The sequence below is a fragment of the Onychostruthus taczanowskii genome, unplaced genomic scaffold (assembly GCF_017590055.1).
Source record: "Onychostruthus taczanowskii isolate IOZ18803 unplaced genomic scaffold, ASM1759005v1 scaffold36, whole genome shotgun sequence".
Classification (NCBI taxonomy): Eukaryota; Metazoa; Chordata; class Aves; order Passeriformes; family Passeridae; genus Onychostruthus; species Onychostruthus taczanowskii.
In genome coordinates this window covers 5,158,703-5,178,135 of record NW_024501015.1, presented here as the reverse complement: position 1 = coordinate 5,178,135, position 19,433 = coordinate 5,158,703, and the positions used below count along the sequence as shown (strand labels likewise).

General features: G+C 35.6%; 1 protein-coding gene across 1 annotated transcript; it reads left to right on the top strand.

The window, feature by feature from the left end:
* Nucleotides 1-285: 285 nt before the first annotated feature.
* Nucleotides 286-15,033, top strand: EFHB (EF-hand domain family member B). The gene is made up of 13 exons (XM_041411547.1): nt 286-351; nt 654-713; nt 1,549-1,692; nt 3,223-3,403; nt 4,025-4,135; nt 5,751-5,877; nt 6,233-6,316; nt 8,060-8,127; nt 9,525-9,679; nt 10,546-10,753; nt 11,126-11,329; nt 11,832-12,013; nt 14,869-15,033. Exons 1-13 carry the CDS (start codon nt 286-288, stop codon nt 15,031-15,033), a joined length of 1,755 nt encoding a protein of 584 aa, XP_041267481.1.
* Nucleotides 15,034-19,433: the final 4,400 nt, after the last annotated feature.

Here is a 19,433-nt window from a genome sequence, read left to right as displayed (position 1 = left end):
GCGCTGTGAGGGGCAGGATTGGGGGTGCTGCGTGCGAGGGGATGGCGGAGTGCTGTGAGGGGCAGGACGGGAGGAGCTGGGTGCGAGGGAGATGGCGGAGCGCTGTGAGGGGCAGGATTCGGGGCTCTGGCTGTGAGGCGATGGCGGAGCGCTGTGAGGGGCAGGATTGCGGGCTCTGGCTGTGAGGGGATGGCGCAGCGCTGTGCGCGCCAGCCGCACCGCGCGTCTCGCACGAGCGCTGCCGGCGCCGCCGCCGTTACCGAGCGAGCAGAGTAAGCGGTGGCCATGGCGGAGCAGCCACTGCCATGCCCCAAAGAGAAGCTCCCCGACGGAAATCCAGAGCTGCCGAAGGTGAGTGCCTTCGCCAAAGGGCTCCCACCCATGCCTGGGAGCTGCGCCCCGCTTCTGTGCCTTTCTGGGGCGGAGTCTCGCCGAGGGAAGGGGCTGGAGGAGGGCAGCGTGTGGGACGGGACGGCGCGTCTCCCTGCGAGCCCCGTCTCCCAGAAATGAGGGTGGCTCCTTCCCACCCCCATCAAAACGGGGACAATTGGACACCGTCCCCTGAGTAGGGTCAGATCCCAATTTGACTAGTTGTGTGTATTATTACAACGAGTTTCGTTATATGTTATTTATTTTTTGATTTCATTGTTTAGGTTGGAAAGTTGGGTCTCGCAGCCAACAGCGTTGCGAGTTGTCTCAAAGAGACATCCAGGGTGAGTTGGTTCTGTAGAGGCTCCTGGATTTTTTTTTTTTGTTTGTTTGTTTTGGTGTTTTTTTTTTTTTTTCCCCCCCACATCCCTTCGCTTTTGAAACTACCGTTTATTTCAATGTTGTTTTTTTATCACGTGGAATTACAGAGCTGGCAAGATTGGAAAACACTTCTGGCAGTTCATTTTCATTCCACGTGTTTTACAAAAGTCACTGTGCTTGCTTAGTTGGGACTAAATATAATTGTTTTAGGCATTTTTCCCCTCTGGTAATGCAATTAAAGTAATTATTGGGTATTATTATTACTTCTGATGGAGGTTCTTCTTTACAAGGATGCCTGCCAGAATTATGAATCCCACTGGTCCTTCCCCATGCTCTGAAGAGTCAGAGGCTACTGAGACACAAATGGATCCTGTAAATAGCAGGTCTCACTTTAAATGATAATTAAAGAAACCCCAACACTGCAGTTTAAATAATTTCCAAAATTGCTTCATTGATGGTGGAATTGTGAATTGGGTTAAAGGTTTCTAAAATTTGTAATTGTAACATCTAGTTTTCATCAAGAGCATGTGAACTAGCTGTTACCCAAATAAAAAAAAAAATTATGGGAAGTGTTGAAACTTAGCAGTGCTGGTTTGATAAAATTTAGTCTGGGTTATGTTGACCTTATGCTCACAGTATCAACATCTGCAGGAGCATATGTGTGTACTGCAGCCCTAAAGCATCCTCATATTTTGTTCTTATATATGGAATGACACAAATGTCTGCAGTACATTTTCTTTTCATTAACATTTTGTGAGTGTCTGGTGTAAACTTGTTTTTGCTTTGCCTTACATGTAGCCTGTTACTCCCACCACTGTACGAAAGTTTCGAAATACAACAGATCCAGCTCCTGGTGCTAAAATAATATTCTATGGCAGTGCAGATGATCCCGACATTGCAGCTCACTTGACACATGGCATAAAGTCAACCTCCAAATTCACTGTAAGAATGTGACTCATTTACTCTTGTTTAAGAATGAACCTCTTAAGAGTGTTCTTAATAAAAGCAACTGATGTCCTCATAGTCAGGGATAAAGGTGAGTGATTTATACTGCAGCATTTCACAGCTGCTGTGAATTACCTGAGTTCTGAGGTCAAATCATAGGACTTATTTAGCATTATTGAAACTGGAAAATATTTGAAGTTCAGTGACTGTTATCAGTGATGTAATTTTCGTAGTGACTACTGAATTGGTAATTTAATTTCAAGATTTAAGTTAATAAACAGCTTTCTGCCCACAAATTTTGCTGCTTGCTTGGTGGTTTTTTTTGTTTTTTTTTTTTTTTTTGTGGGTTAGCGATAAAACCAGTTGAGCTCTTAGCAAAAGAGCTGTTATCTGCGAATGCATTTACAGTTTGGTGTAATTGTTCTGTATGCTTTCTTACCTTTGGCTAGAAACAGATTTCTTTAGCTAAAACAGTGATAGTTTGGATATGTCAGACTATTTTGTGTGTATTTTTTAGAAGTTGTCTTTGTAATCAAACAACTGATGAGATCATAGGTAGTTTTATCACACAGTTAGTGTTCCTATCTCTAAAAATAGCAGTTGTGATATTAAAGTGTATTTTTATGAAGGAAGTAAGTCCTAGTATTCCAGGATGTTGAGTAGAACATTTATTAGGCATATCCAAAATGAAAGACAGCCAGGTTTTGGTGTCTTTCCTTAGAAGTTTTCTGTTGAATGGATTGATCTGTACTGGATTAGCCTGCACTCTCTGTTGAAGACTTTGCATTGTTAGTTAAATATTATGTGTAGGAAGGGTTGGAAGCCTAGTCAGTTTGCTAAGCATGAGCTTGCATCAATTGTATTTGCTACTAATTTTTTCATTATTTCTTTATATAATATTTAATGAGAGTCTAATTATAAATCTTCACTAGAATCTTCATTACTTTGATAGCCTGAAAATCAAATCACTTTAGTTTTGGTCACATTATAATTTTACTATAGTTTCTAATATGTGCTAAGAAAAGAAAGACTGCAGTCATAAATAAATAGTATATATGTAATATATTAATGTTAATATATTGTATATATTAATTGTAAATCTATAAATTATACATTTATATTATTTATATATTTATAATTAACATATACATATATAATATGTACATTTTAATTTTAATTTTAATTTTATGCATTAATATACACATATATATTATATATAAATATATTATTAATATTAATATATTATATGTATTAAAAAGTGGAAAAGCTAGCATAAATATAAAAATATGTCACAACAAGTATTTTATTTAGCTGGAAATTTAGCACAGCATTGTCTATCTGTGATCTTCTGTCAAAATACAGTTTTGGTTTGCAACTCAATGGATAAAATTATGTCAGTGTAACCATGGAAGACCTCATTAGAATACTTATGAGCAAACTTTTGTTTGTGTGGGTAGTTGTAGTGATGTGTGAATGATCAAAGTTTGTTGGTTTTCCTGCTTCTGGTGTTGTTTGTGATGTCTTCAGGTAGCTTCTTTGATAAGTCCAGTTCCTAAAAGTGAATTTCAAGAAAAGATGCAAGACATGAAAGAAGAAATTTACTCCAGTAATCGTGAAGCACCTTTGGGTAAATCACATGATCAGTCTTCAATGTTACCTGAGGGCTTGGATATAATTAATACCACATTTGGAATGAAAGTCTTCAAAGGTAGGAAAATGTGCCATTAAAACATATTTCCTGTAAATACAAGATAATCTGCAATTTAGTATCTAGCACATGCTCTATGATTCCAGCAACTCCATTTTAAGAGAAGAGATATTATATAACAGCTTCTGAAAGGCCTAAAAATTTCTCAGTTACGATGAAGAAACAAGCAACTGAGAACATATGGTAACTACCAGGGCTTTTGGCTCTCTTCCTGATCTGTCTTTATAGATTTCCTGTGAGAACTGTAGGGTAACTGTCAACTTACTTTCCTTTTCCCAACAACTCTTAACAGGTCTCATGGAAGAAACTTCCTTGACATTCCTCCACCGACTGGAGGAAATCACATCTGTATTGCTCATGTAGCTTTCTTGCAAAAGTTCTCTTCATCTGGATTTCTGTGATTCTCTCCCTAGTCCCATGTCATTACGTGCAAAATGAATTAGATGTTTATTCATCTATTCATTACATGAATATAGATTGACTAGCAATGTGGAAAGAAGTATCATCCTTCCACAGTATTAGCAACTTCTCTAACAAGGTATTGTTTACAATTAAGAATGAATGAAACAAGATATCCACCTCCTTAGCTCCCCCAACCATACATTCTTTATTTGTTTCCAGATTTAACAGCTGGAGAGCTTGTAAATCCACCAAAAACCTTTGAGGAAGTGGATAAAGAAGCGAGAGAAGGACATGATTTGTATGTTCTCTCACATGAGGATTATTATGTGGGTAAGTTAAAAGGCTGATAAGAAACCTCATGAAAAGTTCCTCTATGTGTGTTCAGTGCCTACTGTATTCTATTTTTTGAGATGTAAACTATTAATTTTAACCATTGAATTAATACAATATAAATTATTTTTAAAAATTATGTGAAAAAAAAGCAAGTGAGAGAGCATGATCTCAGTTTCTAGAACTGTCAATCACTTCAGGATGGGCATTTAAAACAGTGTAAGGACTTCATGAAGGAGTTGGAAGCCTGATTTCTTTTAGGTGCTCTTTGAAAAACAAAACATTTCCAGGAAGCTAGGAACTCACAGACAGCCCTGGTTGCTTACTGAGTTTGGCATTGTCTATGCCACTGAAAGCAATCTCAGTTTTGAAGTCACAGACTGTGAGCCCAACCCATTCCAGTTCATTTCCTCTAGTTCCTCTCTTTCATCAGGATCCAAACAGAATTTCAGAGCAGTCAAACTTTCTGATGAGGAGCTTAGCATTAAGATCTGGTTACAAAGAATTTCAGGCTGCTGGGTGGCTCTCTGGAATGCAGGTTCCTCAGCCAACAGAATCCTCCTGTGGGCTGTGGACTGTGCCTGCATTGCTTCAGCCCCTGGGGGCTGTACCTGTGTGATGTGGTCTGCTCAGAGATGGTTACCCTTTATTTCACAGGTCTGCACAGGACCAGAGTGACAAATAGCACTCTAAAGTGCAGTGCATTTATTTTATATTGTAGACACTTCTATTTTTCCCAGTTCCATGACTTTCACTTAGACTGAAAATGTAAATTTTATGTGGAGACTATTACACAGATGTGAAATTATAGTACTTTGGTGTGTCACTGAGAAATTATTCTATAAATAGTATTGGTATAAACTGGCCAATCCTGCAACTTTATTTCCTCTCTTCCCTGCCTTTCTTGGGTGTTTTGGTGGAATTATTCATCATCTGTTTCTGTCTTTCTTGTAACATCCATCCACCATGGAGAGGCCAAGTCAGAAGCAGACTGACAGAAAAAAAGTCAACTATGTGCCCCAGCAATAGTGTAAAAAAATGCCATGCTGCCATACAGCCATATGGAGCCCTTATTAGAAAACAAGAAGTGAATAATATTTTTGAAAGTTCTAATTATCATTCTTTTTAAAAGGCATTGAAGAAGACATTGAAGAAAAAGAATGTTTTTTTCTGTGACAAAAAAGACATAGCAAGACTATATCTGAAAATGCAGCATGCCAAAATAATTTTTTTTTTGCATTTTTTGAAAACAAATGAAATGGTACATGTTTCTTCTCAAGTGTAGATATTATAAAGCAATGTTTTCTTGACCCTCTCCACTTAGGCTACATGGTTTAATTTATTCTGTTGGGTTTGTCTTTAATCAGACATAAAAGAACATCCAACTGAAGCAGGTTTTGCTTTTTATTTTGTCTTTTATCTTCACTTTTGACAATGAGATTGTTCCTAACTACTCAATTAACAGGGAGAATGCAAATTATTTATCTTTAATTGAACAGGTTTGCTAGTTGTTTGCCTCTGTTTCTTCAGTGTTCTGTTTTAAGAATGAAGAGAGTGGGTACATTTTTCTTCCTTAGGTGTTTTACACAGGTCAAAATGCCTGCTTTTTCTGCAGGGGAACCAGTCAATAGGAAGTATAACTCACACTTTGACAAGTCTTCTGTTTATGGAATGGAAACCCCTCACTATGAAGATGGGCGGAATACAGCCAAGACCTTAAATTGGGTCTTGGACCTGGATTCGTAAGTTGCAATGAGTTAGCTAAATAATTAATAGGATGAATTATCAGGAAGAGTGGGTCTTCATATTTGAAGAAAATTGTATATCTCACAATCCTGTTCTTAGCTGTACTGAACTGAATAGAAAATTCAAGGTGTGATTTATCAGTTTATCCAAATATCTTTTAACCATATAACAACTCTTGGCATGTCTTAAGCATTATGGAAAGCCCTTTGATTTTAAGTAGCCAGATAGTTTAATTACTAAGTTGAGAGGAGTTGCTGTTTTCTTTTCATATATAATAATATTTTAAAATATTATTGAAAAATATTGAATATTTTAAAAAATATGTTCAGGAGTTATTTTTGTAATTTGTAGGAAGAGAGCCCCATACCTTGTGTCAAAACGAAGTGATGATTTCAAGGAAAAATACCAGCCTCTGGTTGGAAAAGTTTTTGATCCGTAAGTAAGCAAAGATACCTTCTGTTACAAACAGATCAAGCACAAAATTCACTTGCTTTTACCATTTCTCCAATATCTTTTTATGTCCTGGATAAAAAATATAGCTGTGTGCTTAATGCTTCCAGTGCAGCACTCATTTAACAGAAAGGGACCTTCCACCTGCCCTAATTAGGCTGATAAGTACACAAGTTTCTAGTAAGGGCTGTACCGTGTCCATGTAGTGAAGTTAGATCCTACTCTTTAAGTGGTCAAGCACTCTTTAAGACATTTTTTCGCCCAGTATTTTGCAATTAGTAAGGTTTGAAAGGACTGACACACATCACCTAATGTTTTGGGATTCAACCATTTTGCTTACTCTCACAGTATTTTTGATCTTTGTTACATCACCTGTAATCTCGCTGTATTACTTCCTTGGAAAAGGACATGGAACTAAATTGTATTACTTAGCAGCATTTACCAGTCTCTGTTGAATCATTAGAATGACTGACATTTACGAAGCAATCTGGGACAGAACAGTGCTTAAGAAGCACCACAGAAGTCATAAAGTACAGTGGGGTTAGGATCCAGGTGTGCTGCAGATCAAGGGCTCTTGAATGTATCCAAAGGCTGTCTTTGCAGATGCTCTAGATTTCTGCAAAAATCTATCTGAGGGCTCACTAACATTGACTTTGGTGGCAAAATATAATTTTAAACTCAAAATCCCAGGCTTAAGTTGATCTGGGGAAATGTTCACATAAGTGCATGCAAGCAGCAAGCACAAATATGAGTCAGTTTCTTCTCTCCCTGTCACTGTGTCCCAGCTTACTGTGAGACAGACCTGGAGCATGAGCAACACCAAGCAGTGTGATCAGTCAGGGATGGGTTGCAGTGCAGGCTGAAACCCAGCACTAGTATTACAAGACAGATACAGGCTAACTTAATCTTATTTAGGGAATTTTATGCCATCCATGTCCTATGTGTGGTATGAAAATTATAAAAGAAAAATATACATAGTAGTTTTTAGATGGTGGTATTTCCATTTCTGAGTGCGAGTTTTTGTTTGTTTGTTTTGTGCTTTAGTACAAAGCACTAATTATCTTTTTAATTCTGATGGGGATTTTTGATTCAGATAAGTGTTTTAATTATTTAATTATTTAATTATTAAAAACAAAATTAGCATTGTATCTTTTTGAAATTAAAAAAGGAAACAGTTCTTTAATGTCAAAAGCAGAATCTTCAATTTTTGGAAAATAGAACTGAGAAAAGTTTTCTGCATGGCTATGGGCTTCGTTGCTAGTTTTGGTAGACACAGAATTGCATGTGGAAAAGCAGAGATGTGATTCAATTTTTCCACTTTAGCCAAAAGTAGTTTATTTCTGACATTTCAGTTGGAGATTTTGTCTAAATATTCCTATTATTTGACTACAAGGACTTTTCTTACAAATTTCTATCATTTTCTTTGGAAAAATGGCATAGAGTGTTTTTCTTTTTAATGAGCATAAATGTTCAAAAAGTTAATGTTTACATTTGGCTGTGTTATGTTACAGTGAGTGTTCTAGTCAGCTTTGTAAAGGCTTGCTTTTCTGGAATGCTAATGTTGAAACAAATAAATAAAACAAATAAAAAAACAAATAAACAAATTTCAGATAAACTATGAGTATCATCCCTATTATTAATCACTTTTTAAAAAAAATAATAACTGAGATTTTATTTTGGCTATTAATAAACTGTTTGAAAATGAAAAAAAAATGTCTTTTTTGACAGTATAGCAGAAACTATGAATGTTCCCCCAGACCATACATTTGGATTGGTGATCCCTCCAGATGAATGTGGTAAGTTCAAGAGCAGAATAAAATTTTACCTTGCAGGTGAAACTCTGCTGAAGTAATAACTGTTGGTTGTATATCTAATTTTCCTAAAATTTTAAGATGCAGGGTACAAAAATTTGTTGACAGTAAATTTTTGAAATGTAAATTCGAGTGGATTTGAAGTTGCTAGTGGGAAAAAAGTAAATAAGCTTTAGGTTTGGGATTATCATGCTGGTTTTTTTTCTTTTTTAAAGCCTTTGTATCTGAATGTTACAAAATGGGAAATGGCAGAAAACCGTTATTGACATCAAAGTGACAAAACAACATGGCTATTTAAATCAGTCATGCATATGCCCTCTCAATGATTTCTCAAGTGCTTCTCTAAAAGGAATAAAAATAACAAGCAATTAATAGGAATAATACATTTCTGAAGGTTGCAAGGACATAGAAAGCAGAGTTAAAAAAACCTCTTCATTTTCATTATGATAAAATTTTGAAAGCTAGTCAGCTCAAATAGTCAATGGGATTGATGATGTTTTAATGTTGTGTTTAATAATTAGGGAATACAGTCATTAATTGGGAAACAAAAAAAATGAAGTGGATCAAAGTGATACAGTTAATCTGGGCCAGAAAAAGTCCGTTCAAAGAGTGCATAATCTTTTACATGTTTTACTATGTAGTGTAAGAAAGTTCATGCTATAAGGAAGAGCAGAAGGAACTGAACAAAAGAGTTCATAATTAACAAGTAGGAAATAATGCTTGTCCACAGCAGTTAGAGGGGGATTAGGTGAGCTGCTCATGTTTGTTACTGTACTTTGAATGAACTTGCACTCCAGAAGGTGACATTGGCACCTTGGGAATTTGGATGAAGATATAGCTCAGTGTGCTAAAGTGTTTAAAAGTACTGATAAAGTTAGGACACATGGAAAATGGGAACAGTAACGTAAAAATAGTGTCCTGTCTTTCTAGAAACCTGTGATATATAGTTATCCAAAATGCCAAATTTTGGATAGTATGTAAGCATATACTTATATCACATAAGAATATCGAACGTGACACACTGGAAGTGGTATATCAAGAATATATGTTCTTTTTTCTCAATTGTGTGGACATTGAGTAAAAACTACTGCTTTTAGAAGCTTTTGGAAGCAGTGGATAGATTTGTGAAGCTACATTATGATGTTCCAAAGTTTTTGATAATAACTGTGTGGTGTGAGTAGAGAAATAATTATATGGACCATTTGGTCTTGCAATGAAGTGACTGTATCAGCTGTTCAGCAGTGCTGAAAATCAGCATCTTGAACTGAAATTATCCTTTCCCTAATGAATGCAAGCTTTTTTTTTTTTTTTTTTTTTTTTTTTTTTTTAATGTCTGATTACTGTATATGCACAACTAGTTGAGGAATTGTTCATTTTTATAGATGTTCATGATCTTCTTCATGTCCGGGTTCCATGTGAGTTCCTCCGTGGGAAGGACAGAGAAAGAGTTATCTTGATTGCAGTTCGAGAAAGTCTGAAGAAAGCTAACTACAGGAATTTTGATGTGTTACTAGAAGCATTAAGACATTTTGATAAGGTTAGTGCTCTGAAAAGGTATAAATGTAAAGGAATGTGTGACATTAGTGCTCCTGTGCTGTAGAGATACAGACATGAAGAAACACAAGCATAGCAAGGTAAATATGGATGAAGTCTATAACTGTGAAGATAACTTCATAGTTATTGAATGTCTCATCTACTGTGATATGCTATGGAATTAGACACAATAGATATTTTTATATTTTTATATCCAAATATTTGGAGCTTTTCATGGTATTATTTGGAATATCCAGGTTAGAGGGAACAAGGGACACATTAGGATAAGTAATCTTAACAATTTTTGGACTTCAAAATCTGGTCTTTTTTCATAAAGAGAAAACAGTGGAAGGGTTTATGTTCATATTTTCTTCTGAGCTGTACTTTTTGACTGAGTTGCCAAGCCTCAGAATTTCAGGTATTTTTTTTCTCTCTGGACAAAAAAATTGTCCAGAGAGAAAAAAAAAAATGTTACATTTCATATGTAACATAAATTGTAATGTATACAGAATGATTGATGTCTTACTTTAGAGCTATCTTGGCTTTTCCTCAACATTTATGATTAGATTGCTATCTTGTCACAGTAGCCTGTCACACCTTTACTCTCGAATCACTGTATTATTTAAGTTGAAAATGACTTTTTGACACTTTTCAGATTTCTAGTTTCTAAAATACTTAGGGTTTATTTTGTATTCAGCAATATTACTCTTCTTGAAATTGTGTGTCTGGTGCTATTTATATATATATATGTATGAATATATATACATACATGTATAAACACATGTATGTGTTTTTTTTTGGTGAAGTCACTTTATCATGGCTGTTAGAAAATCATAGAATATAACAACTGTTTTGTTTTCTTTGTAATAGAATGGTGATGGAATGATACACAAGGACAACCTACGAAAGATCTTTTTTAACCTGAACCTGAATCTGGATGACGAGCTCTTGGAATCCTTACTTGACTGCTGTGATTTAGATAAGGATGGTCTGATTAATTATCTGGACTTTGTGAACTTTCTGAACTGGAAAGATGAAATGGGTGTTAAAGAATTTGAAGAAAAAATAATTACAAAAGGTAGATGCCTTAATACTGGGAAAATATGGGGATGATCTTGTTCTTAGGATGGCTGTTGAAAGGACATTGCTGTTGTAAACTAGGTGCTCCTTTAGAAGGGTAGGATTTAGAGAGTGATTTAACTACCAGCAGAGTCTCAGGTACAGATGTGTTTCAGAATCCTGGAGTTCTGTGTTGCACGCTGAGATTGACACTGGGAAGTTTCCTTAATAATACAGATCACCAGATCAACAGAAAGTAAAACATCTCCTAGAAGCAGAAAAGTAGATGAATTATGTTACCTCCTTTACAGTTATTCAAACAAAGTTTTTACCTCTTAGTCTATAATATGCTGATAATATATCTTGTCTGTCTCATAACTTTTGTATATAGGGAAAAAATTAGATGCCTATCTTCCCAAAGACACAAAGAAAGAGGATGAACTGCTGCCAGAACAGGAAGATCTTGAGTTAAAAGAACCAGAAAGCTCAGAAAAGATGCCAAAACCACTTACAAGATCAACAGACCGTGTATATACAAATTATCAAACATCATCTTCTCAGTATAATGCTGTAGTTGGTGGTATCCCAGATTCCTGTAAGTACAGAGGACTGTGCTGCTCACTTCTGAGCATTATTTAAGAAAAAATCAGGAGCAAAGTTAAAAAGTATTGCTATAGGTTCTAATGTAAAATAGCTAATTAATTTATCTAAGCTAAGGTTTTTTTTTTTTTAAGCTTAGGACTTGGAAATTGGAAGGGATGATCTGTTCAAAACATTGAAATTAATCTAGATGTCTTTGAGAAATTATGCTAGTAATTTTGGAAGGACCATGTCTCCTTGCAATCACCTAAAATACTTTCAGCTGAGAATATTGAGTTAGTAAGTACTAGTATATTACTGCAAGATTCCTTGATTTCATACTTCACGATGTAGCTGAAGCCAGGATTTCTAAAAATGTGAAAAAAGATACGAGGAAGCAAATTATATAACTTGTTTTTGAACCTATGTCGAACATCACATTTCTTCTTATTTCCTGCAAAATGTTTTATCCTCCCTGGCACTATTTATCCATGCTGCCTGTTGATTGGTTTCCTCAGGTTATCCATTGTGTGGTGTTCCAAGTATTCGTTCAGATATTCCTGCTCCTCGAGTTCGCCGCCTCAGTGACACGACTAATTATGGTGACCAGGGCAATAGTTTTTCAATACTGTTCCCTTCTGTCTTCAGTCAAAAGGGAGTGTATGAAAAAGATCTTTTAAAAAAGAGACCAAAGGCAGAGGTATAGTGAATTTCTTCAGAATATTCTTCCAAGATAATGATTCTGCTAGCCATATGGGAGTGGGAAGTCATTAAGTAAACAGGTTGTAAAATTCATTGTGCAACATTACCATCTTGCTTTACATCCATTCAGCTATCTGAAAAATTTGTACTCTCCACATTCTAAATTATTCATAAAGATGGTAGATATTAATTAATACTGAAATTTCAACCTATTGAAATTTCTGAGCAAGGTCTTAAGCAACATGATTTAATAGTAAAGTTAGCCCCGCTTTGATTATGTCATTGGATGAATGATCTCCAGAGAGCTCTTGCAATCTAAATTATTCCATGATTCTATGAAATGTCTTAAAAAGCCCCACAAGAAGATTTTTACAGGTGCATAAAAATAATTTCTATCATATAGGGGTGTTTAATGGAAAATTTTACCAAAAGTGTCTCTCCTCAGACAAACTTGGCAGGTTTTGCTAATGACAAATTCAGCAAACCACTTGAAAGTACCTTTTGAGTGCTCTGCTGAGTCACAGTTGTAGGTTCAGGTCTACAAAGGATCTGTATAGTGGTGGAGAACTTTGGGAATCACACAGCAATGCTGTGCTGTCTCATAATTCTGAGGACAAAGATGGGACATGAGACTCCGGGGACTTACTTGTGGACTCCATGATTTTTCTGGTATATCTGCAGCCTCCTACCACTCTGTTTTCTCACAGACTGGAATTTCTCTCGCATAAATACTAAAGTAACTTCTTCAGTACTGTTTGCCACTTTGTTTTTACATTTGTATGCAATTCATAAGGAAAAAGTATTAAGAGAGAACTTCATTACATGAAATACAATTTATTAGACAATTGTAATGAAATGTGAAATTCCAATCTCAAATGAGAAAAGAAGCTGTGGCAATCTCTTCTTCATTACATTAATGACCTTTGCTCATTATATTAAATATTCAGCAGTCATGTTTGAAAGTGGATCTAGGAATTGAATACATATTTTACAAAAAATAGTGTTACTGGTTGGTGACTGGGGGCAGAAGGTGTGGTGTCATGGTCATCAAATGCCTTGTCAGAATGTTGTGTACATGAGCATTTACCACTTTATAATCTAGCTCTGAAAGCAAGAAATGAGTGTATGCAGCAAATAGCTAGCAGTAAATGGAATCCATGCTTCACTGAGAAGCCAAATCATCTGCCAATTACATCTGTCAGGCACTAGATAGAGCTGTTCTTTGAAGTTATAACATGTCTTGAGATGTCATACTCTGTTGTAGACTATACCAGCTGTATAGAATTCAGTGCAGAACCACCTCTGAGCCTGTTGAAACACCCTACGTTCATGAAATGGGGTATTTGGGCATTTTATGATTATTGTTTCAGTATGTATAATTAATGCTCCCAAAAATGTCATGGTTAATGAAATTATTCTATGATTATATGATGTTATTATTAGGTGAAAGCTCAGAGTAATTTAATACTGTTTTTGTATAATGTGGTAGAAATGAATGCAAATTCTGACTATGAAATAGTTTAGTGAGGTGACTCATCTTGTTGCAAAAGAACAAAATAGTTCTTGGGCTTGCTGTTTTCTTCACTGAAATTCTCTCATCTGTTGAAGAGAAGTTATGTAGTTGAGGAATAGTGTGCAATTTGTGTGCAGCATGTTGGTCACAGGTGAGAGTGAGTTTTATCCTGTCTGCACACAATAGTCTGTGGTTTGGTCAGTGATGATTTTACAGCAGTTGATGAGTCAGGACAGAGCTCTCTCTTACCATGGTAAAGCCAAATTATGAGAGCATGTAGTCCTTTACTCTCCCTGTAGTGGTGTTCTGCGAAGGAATATTTCTTCTAGTTTAATTTCTGTATTTCACTAGCTTGTTGAAGACACTGGATCAGGTCTGGTTTGTTTTACTTGTGGGTAGTATGATTGATTTAACTGAAACAACACCTATGCTTAAATAAACAAAACTCAGTCCCTTTTTTCCTCCTGCAATTTCAGCTTGCGCAAACACTCATAGATTTATTGGCTAAGATGAAGCTGAAGATTTGCTGAAGTGGGGATCAGCCCTATATTTATACAAAAATAAAAAAGACAGTAGAACAAGGCTGATTTGACTGTGTTAAAGGACTTTATCAAAGCATGCATAAAGCCTCCATAGCATAAATATAACACATGTGTACACACACATGATACAATTGAAGAAGTCAAATGTTTGCTGATAACAGAAGCAGAGGGTGCATCTATATTCTTCTAAAGTTACCTTCCTCTAATGAGTCAACAGGTCAGTGTAATGAGGCATACAACAGGAAGCATCCAAGTGAGAAAATATGGGAAAAAATCCCTTCTGCTGAATTATTTTGGAATTATAGCAAGGCTCAATGTTGATATGAATCATTTCATTTTAGTCACTTCACCCACTTATCTATACCAGCTGATGACCTTGTGTGTAGTACTGTTGCTGTGAAATGTAGATAATAATACAACCTGATTTATGTTGGTAACTGCAGACAGCAAAAATAGAGTGGATAAACAGAACTTTACTTAGGGCTTTTGAAAAACATTTACTTTTCCCTGAGTCTTCTGTATTTGATTTTTTTCCCAGTGTTGAAGTAGTGCATCAACATTACTGTATTAATTACTGACAATTTTGTACAGCTTTCATTGCAATAAGATTCAGATTTACTTAAATAGGAACTTCTTTCATTAAGGATGGAGGATGTGGTCTGTAGTTTTAATTTAAGAGTGGGAAAATATTTTTTGGCAAATAGAGATTGCTAAATATGTTAAAGCCAGACACTGTAGAGTTTAACAAAATGCTGACTAGAATTACATGAATTGCATTATTTTGTATTATTTTTGTAGATTAAACAAGTTCTCCACAATATGGGCATGAATGCTTCAGATGAAAGGTTTGAAGAAATATGGAAACAAGTGTGTACAAAACATGAAATAAAAGAACTTTGTGATTGTGAAGAAAGTATGTGGAATATACTGAATAAGATAAATGAATCAGGCATAACATTCTAGTCTCTGATTCTAGTCTCTGGGCACTGCTTTTATTTAAGATCAGTCATAATTCTGGTGCTGAATAAAAAAAATAAACAATAAATATTTATATGTGTATTGTCTTTCTGAGTAGTGGGTTTACCACACATATATGAACAGTTGCATTTGGTAGGAACTGGTATCCATGCTTGTAAATGTAATACAAATATTTACAAATATCTTATATCCCATTTTGCATTTTTTAATTTATTTTTTTCTCTTATAAATGGAAAGACATTTTTGAAAGTGCTAAAGATAAATGTTTCAGATATTCAAGGCATGTCAAAAATTATTATCATATCATGGCATTTTCCCTTTCTTCTCATGTTCCATAATTTTTGTCAACAGAGATCTGGTTGTGGCAAAGTATTTGAGATGTTTGAACGTTCATGTGAGAAAGTGCTTTACAGTGAAATTGTAAGGAAAGTATGTAGCAATAGGTGTGGTATCTAAAGTGTTTTCATGAAATAGACTCCATAAAAACCTACAGGTTAAGAAGTGCCGGAAATAAATGTCTAGTTTGTGGCAGGGGGATTCTATTCTTTATGCAAGCTTATGACTATTACTTAATACTATTCAGCTTTCACAATGAGGAAAAAAGTATGGATATGGAGAGGTGTTTATGTAATAAACATTACATTACTGAGTAGTCAGAAAAGTTTGTGAGGGCTTACAGAGAGCCAGCTGTTCATTTGTGACCAGTGTGGTTTCTTGGAAAGAGGGAGAGTCATTAATAGAAAACACTTAAAGATTATTATGCAAATCTCAATGAATAGATATAAAGTCCAGTAAGAATAAACAATAGAAAGAAAATGGACACCTGCAACTGTGAGTTGGAATGTTCACTCTTCTACTGCAGTACTGAACTTTGTTGTAAAACAGATGGAAATTGTTCACTATTAACAGTGAGAAATATTACTTCTAGACTTACAAATTCAAATGAATGATCCTTGCCCAATGTACTCTTAATATATAGGATTTCAAGAAGGATCTTATTTTGTCACCTATTAGTGTTTTAAATATCTTAATAAGATTTGGAGAATGTTGCCAGCCAAAAGCATAACTGAGTTTTACAATGAAAGTAAAAGTTTGTTTTGTTAAATACTAGAAATGCACATGTAATGCCAGCTTAACATTTTAGTTCCTTCTTCTCTCATGTTTGTTAAGATTCCTCTTTTGCCTGTGTTCTAGGAGCTGGTCATTTACATGTTACTAGTTTGTTATATGAAATCTGCAAGCCAGACCCTTTTATACGTTATTTTTGTAGCATTAAGATTAGCTGTCTTACATCAAGTAGCAAGAATTTGCTTTCTAGTATCTCCAAGGAGCAGTGGTGAAAATGCTGCTTGATGAAGGCAACTTCTTTCCTGTTGTGAATGAATGTTCTGCACTGTTGCTGCCTTGCCTCCCCATCCTTCAGGAACTCTGCATGCACTCAGAAGCATGCAGGAAGCAGACTGACTGTCCCAAGTGGAGCCATGACAGGAAGATAAATGTACAGCTGGTTACAACTGAATTTACAATGTTAGAATTTTACCACCTTCAGTGAAATCCTCTAAAGCTTATTTTCTGCTCATATTATGTGGGAAGGAAGAATCCTTTACCTTTGTGGCAGCGAACTTTCAGAAGCACTGGAGAGAATTACTTTAGAAAAAACAAAGTATTTTTCCTCTTCAATAGAAGATTTTAGATGAAATACTCAAGCTCATGTCAGAGGAAAATGAAAAAAAAAAAGTTACTGGATCTGTGTGTATGTATTTATGTATACGTGTGTGTATAAACATGAGATCTGTTGTGTTTGTTCAGCAACTTGAAATTCTGTGAACCTTTTTTTAATTTAATCTACCACAAAAATACTCACTTACACTCCTCTTTCAGTAAAATCTTCTCCTTTGTCAGTGAAATGGAATTCATGTTGCTCTTGGTCAGTCTGCTAAATAAGTTCTGAGTAAAGAAGACTGCTAAATCATGGTTTCGGTTTTTGTGAGTAGATTTGTAACCACAGACTAAAGATTTTCTTTCAGGTTTGGGTTTGAAATTACCCCTCTGAAGCTTTAAAAGATAAATTACTGAAAAGACCTGTAAATTCTGCTTGTAAGTGCTTGTTTTTCATCATCATATTGATTAGGAAGCCCCTGAAAGATTTAATCACTATGACACAGCGGCTTCTCAGGAGTTCCCCAATTCTGTTACTTCCTTTTATGAAACAGTTTGTGTATACAGAGCTTTGGTGCAGGTTTTTCTGTTTCATGTCTGTATTGACTTGCTAATATGTGAATTCAATGACATGTTTTTAGGCTTTAAAGCTGCAAGGTGTGTTCTGTAATTTTTGTGGGTCCCTCAATATATTCCAAAAGACAGAAAATAAAAGGTTTGCTTTTCTGTACATTTCAGTGTGATTCTAGGTATGGACCTGGTGTAACCAGGACAGCACACTACCTTGCACTAACCCATGGGTTGCATCCAAGGTAAAAGATGTGAAAACAACTCAAAAGCCATGTGTTCTAAGAGTAAATGTATAAATTTAGAGCTCGAGGCAATTTGTTCTGTTAACAGTTATATTAAAAAAATCACATGTTGACTGAGATGGTGGACAAAACTAATAAACAGCAAATTGTAGCAAAGGTAAATATTTTGTCAAAAATGGTGAATTCTAGCCATTTTGTGTCAAATTTTCTGAATAGAATTTTCATAAAAATAGACACTGGATGAAAGACACAGCGCATTCAGATACTTGTGCATTATTTCTCCGTTAGTCTCGTATTCCAAAGAATAATGTATTTAATAATGATGCATTTTTAATTGGTTCTGTCAAATGAACAAAGTTCATTTTAGAGAAGATGTATTGATTCAGGAGCTGAGCAGGGAGCTCTTCCTATATACAGAGGTAGAGACCAGTGTTTGCTAGTCCCCAAAAGCCATGACAGGGAAACTGACTTTCAATACCTAAAGACACCTGTAAAAGATAAGGTTGAAGATCTGAATGTGCAAAATTGCTTTTCATTTATTCTGTATTTCTGGCACTTTATCTTTAGAATGTGAATATTAGCATATACGTGAATGCGAATGTACACAGCCAATATGACTTGGCAGTGACTTGTGCTAAGTAAAACAGATGTTAGACTAGATTATTTTGTTATTATTACTGGCATTATTTCAGTTCTCTAATAAAAAAAAAATCATCTGTGCAATGACTTTTGTTTGACATGCTGGAAGATCCAGCCCACTGTCTTCCAGAGAAATGTATGTACAAATAAATGTAGGCCTCTCCTTGATATTATTACTACATAACATTATTGTATCTGTCTTAAAAAGATTTAGTGTTTTTGTTCTGTACATCAAGAACTATTGGTTTTCAGTGATTTATCTGATCAAGTAAATTTCCTGGTCCTTGACCTCATTCCTTGAAGTGAATGGTCAGTTTTGTTTGTTTATTTGATTTGGTTTCTAAACAGCTGTATATAATTATTTGTGTGCTGAATAGAATCTTTTATACTAAGAAGAGTACTTCAAATGGATGCCTAAGCAGAAAAAGTACTGGGGGAAAGTGCCTAGAAAGACAATTAAAGTCTTTGTGTTGTCAACAGATGGGAACAGGTATAATGTTTTTGGAACAATGTACACAGCTTAATTAGTTGATGTTTGCCATTAGGATGCATTTCTTTGGACAGTAGTTATTTGCATTTGACAGTCTGTCACAGAGCATCATCTGCCTGTGTGGCTTCACCTTGCTGGATGGCCAGCATGCTTTTCTAGCAGCTAGGTATGGTTCAGGCATGCCGGAGAAACACTAAATGCTACCATGGTTAAGTAGTTCCAATAGGATCTTTATTTCTTTACTACTCTTTAATACCCTACTAATTTTGAAGATGTTATCGTAGGTTATGCAAACGTGTAGGAAAGATTTTGGAATCTTTGATCAGGACTAATCTGCAAAGAAAAAGGTAGTTAAAACAGTCGCCAGTAGGTTCTGATTTTCCTAAGACAGGTGCTTGCTGATTTCTGCCAGATGTGTGTGGCTTCTCTGAGGCCTGGAGGATGTAGAGAACTTGTGCATCCTGGGGCCACCTTCTTAGTTCCGAATGTGGAAATTTATAGTCCTGGGGACACAGGTATGCGCAGCTGTGTTCTGAGATGATACCCTAAAAGATGAAGTTGTAAAGTCTGTAATAAAACTAAAGAGTAAATCTGCTGTATTCTGCCTGTTTCAAAGCTGTTACACTGTTGTTGTGGGTTATTTCTTTCTTATTCCAGTGCCTAGATGTAGATGAAAATGGCAAAACTAAGAATTAATCTGAAAGAAAAGAGGACCTGAGTACTACTGACAAGTTTTAGTTATGGCTTTTGTGAGGGCTCTCATCCTCTAGAAATAAGGATCATAT

What these genes read in the sequence shown, in the direction of transcription:
- EFHB (XM_041411547.1), top strand. Translation starts at nt 286, where the DNA reads ATGGCGGAGCAGCCACTGCCATGCCCCAAAGAGAAGCTCCCCGACGGA. An exon ending in ACATGAGGATTATTATGTGG is followed by an intron (nt 4,136 to 5,750) that starts GTAAGTTAAAAG and finishes CTTTTTCTGCAG; the next exon opens with GGGAACCAGTCAATAGGAAG. An exon ending in AGAAAAAATAATTACAAAAG is followed by an intron (nt 10,754 to 11,125) that starts GTAGATGCCTTA and finishes TTTTGTATATAG; the next exon opens with GGAAAAAATTAGATGCCTAT.